Raw genomic sequence first — 6,071 nt, forward strand, 5'->3', positions numbered from 1 at the left:
GGAAAAGTTTGATTGGACTACTTCCACCTTCCACACAATCGAGACTTTCTCATCAGAGTCCCATAAATACGTACGTTACCGCTCATAGTATAATCAAATGAGGCCCAACACAGCATGTACGCACGTTGTATCTTTTTTTTTAAGCAACTTTCGTATTTAGTAATTTCTAAGGTTATGTAGAGTGTCATTTTTTTTTGGGTTCGCAAAGTTTAACATTTTACATTCGCATATGGACCGTGAACCAGCAACTATGTTGTCATGTAAAAACATCCTCTAGTGATCAGAGTTCGAAACAGGTTAATTTTACAAACTGCCAACTCTTAAATAAAGAAAAGAAAAGAAAAGAAAAGAAAAGAAAATGCTTCTCCCGCATAGAGAAGCTACCGAGAGAAGCTACCGATTTTTTTTTTTTTTTATTTAATGCTTAAAAAAGTGTTTTTGTGTTTGTGATTTGTTTTTCAAAATGTTTGAAAAAAAAAACTACAATTTTACGCTATGGTATAATAGAGGTGTCACATTACTCGATGATCCTAACATTATTCATAAAAAAAAATGATTGCATATCAGATTAAATAATTGAATAAAAAAATAACAAGTTGAAACAGGAATGTAGTACTACCTAGACATATAAAAAGAAAAGAAAAGAAAAGAAAGGTGCACCCTTAAAAGAACAAAATGCACGTACCCCTGCCGCCGGGTGGTGGAAGAAGAGCTCTATCCTTTGGGTGACTGACAGGCGACCCCATCTCTCAACCACAAGATTTTCAATCATATTTGCATAAATAGTGGTTGATTGAGTCTATTTATTAGCAATTACTCGGTAGAGGGCATAAACTAATTCCATAAATGTTTTATTACTAATTTTTTCCAATTCCAATTTCTACCGAACCTGATCTTCCAAATCTCAGGCTAGTGTGCCTTTTCATTCTGCCAAGATTGTAACTTGCCTGAATTTTCACTCCATTTTGATTTGTTCAGATGCTCAGAGTATTTGCTCTCTCATCCTTGTTTACTTTTTTTTTTTTTTTAAGAGAAGAGCCAATAACCATCCAAATAGCATCTCCGTTCCAAGTTTATTAATAAGCTCTCATTTATGACGGAAGAATACATTGGTAACATTCAGGACAACCAGACATTACAAAGAAATAACTCAAACGACCAACCAACAAAAAATAAGGAAAATCTAAACATGCCTAGAAATAAACTAAAACATGCCTAGTGACAAAAAAATACATAAAGCAACTAAACAGACCTAAGAAAACCCAATAAAAACTAGAGACGGATGTTTGGAAGTCCTATCTTGTCCAACTGAATCATACCTTTTATGTGCCGAGATAAGAAACGAAAGAATTAAATCTCATATTAAAGCCCTGTTCACCTAAATGGGCCAAGGCGTCTGCCGGAGAATTTCTTTCTCTGAATTGATGCTCAATAGTAAATTGTAATCCTCGTAGATTAACTAACAACTCTTCCCAATAATCCTATAAGTACGACACCAAACAACTTTGACATTTTAACCAATTAACCACCAAACTAGAGTCGCATTCTAACTCTATATTCATAAAGCCCATCTCCTTACAAACACCCACTCCCACAATTAAGGCTTGAAGTTCAGCTTCATTATTAGTTCCATAACCAAAATGAGAAGAAAAAGCCACCATAAAATTCCCAAATGAATCTCGTATGAGACCCCCTCCACCACAATTACCCGGATTACCACGACAACTACCATCTACGTTCAGTTTTACACAACCATTTGTTGGTTTCTTCCAACTAATTAACCGTGGCGTCCTTTTCGGGGTATTACTAAAAGGCACCTCGAGAGCCCTTAAAAAGTTCTGTTTAGTAATTGAAATCTCCCAACTCTGAATCAAAAGTGAAGATAAGTTCCTAAGCCATACCTTTATAGCAGTCCAAACCTCCATTGCCGACTCCTGCACCCCCTCCATCCTTGCTTTACACATCCTCAACCATAGTCTCCAAGTGATGATGGACGGTAGCAGGTCAAGTAGTGTTCCTCTATGGCTGGACTTTCTGGCATATCCGAACCACCCTTGAATCGTTTCCCACCAAGAACGACCCTCCATGCGAGTGATTCCCAGAGCAATGGACACTATGTTCCAAACTTGACTTGCGATATTACCCAATCTCAAAACATGGTCGACTGTTTCAACCTGTCCTAGCACACAACAATCGCAACGTGACACCATGGGAATAGCTAGATTTTGAATTCGAACATCGATTGGCAACGCTCCAAATCTTGCTTTCCACATACACATCGAAATTTTTTTTGGCAACAATTGATGCCAAACCCAGTCCAACTCTGGTCTTTCGACACCCTTTACCTGAAGTAAGTTCCATGCACTAGTCGAGAAACATCCATCTACTGCAGGTTTCCAGATCATGACATCCGACCCTTCTCGCCCAACAATTTTTTTCTGTGTGATTTTGCCAGCTTGTTCTAGGCCAACGAGTTCCACTAGCTTATCTTCATCCCACGATCCATTCATCCATACATCCTGGATTTTAAGCCCATCATTGATAACCTCATACCTACTACACAGAGGACCATCCACCAACCATTTATCAAACTAGAATGAAGAAACTCCATTCCTCACTTTCACTGCCACATTTTCAACCACTTCAGGAATAACACTAACTATTGACCTCCAAGACCGGGAGGTTGTGGGGCGCACTTCAGCTAGCATCACGTGCCCAATACGTAAATATTTCGCATGGAAAAATCTTGTCTAAATGGAGTCCGCAGTCAAGAGGCGCCAGACAAACTTCATATTTAGTGATCTCTGTACTTCCGAAAAATTTCTAAGACCCAAGCTGCCTTCCCTGACCAGTTTACATAACTGATCCCAAGCACACCATTTCTTTTTTGGATTACCATTAAATTCTCCCCAATGAAAAGTAGATAAGTGCGAATTTAATTTTTTTTAGAACCACCATCAGCACCTAAAGAACTGCCAAGAGATGTGTTGCCATGCAAGAGAGTACATGCCTGAGTAATACAAGCCGAGCACCTTGAGAGAGTAATCTATCTTCCAACCTGCCATTTTATTTTTTATCTTCCGAACAAGAGGCTCTAGATCTCTTGAGGTTAACCGGCCAGACACAAGGGGAATGCCTAGATATGTTACGGGGAAATTCCCCTCAACAAAACCGGTAAGCCTCAGCAAACTCCTCCGTCTTGACGTTGTAATATGCTTTGAAAAGAAAAAAGCTGACTTCTCTTTATTAATAAGCTGACCTGACCACCTCGCATATTTGCCCAATGTTTCAACCAAACGCCTCTCACCATTAGCAAAAATCAATAAATCATCTGCATAAAGAAGGTGCGACACCAACGGTGCACCCACAGGATGAGAGAAACAACGTATCCTTCCATCAATAAAATCATTTTTTAAAAGTCGAGATAGGACCTCTTCCATTATAATGAATAAATACGGTAAGAGGGGATCATTATGGAGAACCAGGGTGATCTCACACAATTCATCACCAAACTGCAAACTAGAGAGGAAAAACCAAAACTGTCGAGGACACTCTCTAAAAACGACCAATCTACTCAGTCATAAGACTTGGCCATATCAATCTTGAGCATAACATTCCCACCTGTTACTTTCTTGTTCAAAGAGTGCACCATTTCCTGTGCCAAAGTGATATTTTCAAAAATGCTCCTACTTGGGATAAAGGCCCTTTGTTCACTTGAAATCAAGCAAGGAAGAAAATGAGTTAAACGTTTAACCAAGATCTTTGAGAAGATTTTATAAGCAACTGAACAAAGGCTTATTGGTCTGAATTTATCAAAACTTCTCGGTTCCTTTACCTTGGGTATCAGCACAATATAAGAAGCAGTATAAAAACAAGGTAATGGAATACCCATGAAGAATTCTCCTGTTGCCTCGACAATGTCCTCTTTGACAAACTCCCAACAATGAGTGTAAAATGCCGAGCCAAAGCCGTCTGGTCCTAGTGTACTATCCTTTGGGATAGTTGCTAAAGCTTCTGCCACCTCCTCGCAAGAAAGAGCCTGAACAAGTTCCATATTTTCTTCCTGGGAAATATCTGTAGTAATCAACGAAGATAAATTCCCCTGCGCCACCACGTTTGGCAATGAGAGGAAATTCTGGAAGTACGTGGTTGCACCCTCATGAATAAGTTCCGGCGTCTCCAAGACACTACCATCTTCTAGTACCATCTGGGACAAAATCTTCTTTCTCTTTTGATTAACACTAGCATGGAAAAAACTATTATTTTGATCACCCTCCTTCAACCATCTTTTCTTGGCCAATTGTGACATACGGGTTTCTTCTCTTAGCTCTCACATGTCCAAGTTTGCTTTTGTAATAAGATAGTCACTCTCTATCTCCTCATCATAACTATTTTGCAACTGACTCTCGAGCATTTCTAGTCGTTCTTGTAGCATTTTGATGGTTTGACTCACATGCCCAAAAATATTTCTATTCCAAGTCCTCAACGCAATCTTCACTTTCCTTGTTTTTTCAGCCAGTTTGTGAAACCCAGAAATTTACAACAGTTCACGCCAAATCGCCTCAACAAAAGGCTTAAAACTTGCATTGTTACACCACATGTTCTGAAAATGAAAAGGATGAGGACCATAAATTACCTCCGACCGTTTGAAACGTAGAAGCATAGGCGAGTGGTCCGAGTGTTTCCTTGTCAAATATTCAAAGAACGCCGACGGATAAGAGATCCCAAACGACGAATTTATGAGGGCAAGATCCAAACGAGCCCAGCTGTGAGTGCACCCATTGTGACCATTACACCATGACATACGCCTACCATCCACTGTGAGGTCTAGCAACCCACAGGAATCCAAACACTCATTGAACTCAGCCATGGAATTTAATGGCCTTGGATTCCCACCAACTCGCTCCTGATCATCTCGAATGATATTAAAATCCCCCACTACCAGCCAAGGACCCTCTATACAAGTTGCCTTTAAACTATCCCATAAACCCCTCCTCTCCACCGGATTACATTTGGCAAAGACAAAAGTAACAAGAAAATTTTCCACACCATTCCGGACCCATCCGGTAATCATTTGGTTAGACATACACAAAACTTCAAACTCATACGACTCACTCCAAAAAACCCATAATTTACCACCCATCTCAGCATTGCTACAATGATTCGAGAGCCCTAATAAATAGGCCAACTGATCCATTTTACTAACTTCCGAAAAAGATTCTGAGATCGCGACAATAACCACATTAAACTTCCTCACCAACCGACACAAATGTTTCCACGACATGCCTAACCCACGCACATTCCACACTAACATATTTTCCATCATAAGTTAAGTTTTGTAGGACGGGATAACACCCGTTGGGATTGACGTACAATGTGTGTTTTGCTGCTAACTCTCATTGAGACTTGTAAATCATTATCTGAGTCATAACACTTATCATTCATTAACGGTGGGGACTTGCAACTCGTTTCTCCATCAGACAAGCTCTCGGTTGTGCCTTCATTCAGAAAGTGTACCTCTGCATTTTTTACATTAGCTTGACAGTCTAATTCCAGCAACTCTGAAACCAGAACCATATGTCCCTGCATTATGCCCTTCTTCCCAGACGACTCTCCCAAAGAAGCCCATTCCACCACTTGCATTTCATCCTGAGATGGCGTTACAGACCCTCCTCCATCATGTACTACACTCAGGCCCTTTGAAATATCTGTTTCCACTCTCTTCACCGCTTGCCAGAGTGTCTTATTCGCAAATACCACTATCGGGAATCCTTGCACCGGGTCTTCCTTCAGATCCACTTCAACACAGATGCGCGCATCCGTTGCTCTTGTCTAGTTCAAAGTTGCATGGTCTGTGCCCAAATAACGACCAAACTGTGTGGCTAAAATCTATAAACAATCCTGCCTATATAAATGCATGGGAAGCCCAGGAAAGAATATCCACTCCGGTGCAAGAGAAGGTTCAATATGAAGGTCAAAATCCTTCGTCCATTTGAATAAACGGAACACATAGCCTTCCATCAATCTGCCTTCCCTCGCCCAGGCATGCACAAAATCTCGTTCCGATTGCA

General features: G+C 40.3%; 1 protein-coding gene across 1 annotated transcript; it reads right to left on the minus strand.

The window, feature by feature from the left end:
* Window positions 1–4,537: 4,537 nt before the first annotated feature.
* Window positions 4,538–5,284, minus strand: LOC108990897. Its single transcript, XM_018965011.1, has one exon. The coding sequence runs from the start codon at window positions 5,282–5,284 to the stop codon at window positions 4,538–4,540; it is 747 nt and encodes a 248-aa protein (XP_018820556.1).
* Between the last annotated feature and the right edge of the window lie 787 nt (window positions 5,285–6,071).

Source organism: Juglans regia, chromosome 3, assembly GCF_001411555.2.
Source record: "Juglans regia cultivar Chandler chromosome 3, Walnut 2.0, whole genome shotgun sequence".
Classification (NCBI taxonomy): Eukaryota; Viridiplantae; Streptophyta; class Magnoliopsida; order Fagales; family Juglandaceae; genus Juglans; species Juglans regia.

Excerpts from the sequence above, each read along its gene's own strand:
- LOC108990897 (XM_018965011.1), bottom strand. The coding sequence starts at position 5,284 with ATGTCGTGGAAACATTTGTGTCGGTTGGTGAGGAAGTTTAATGTGGTT.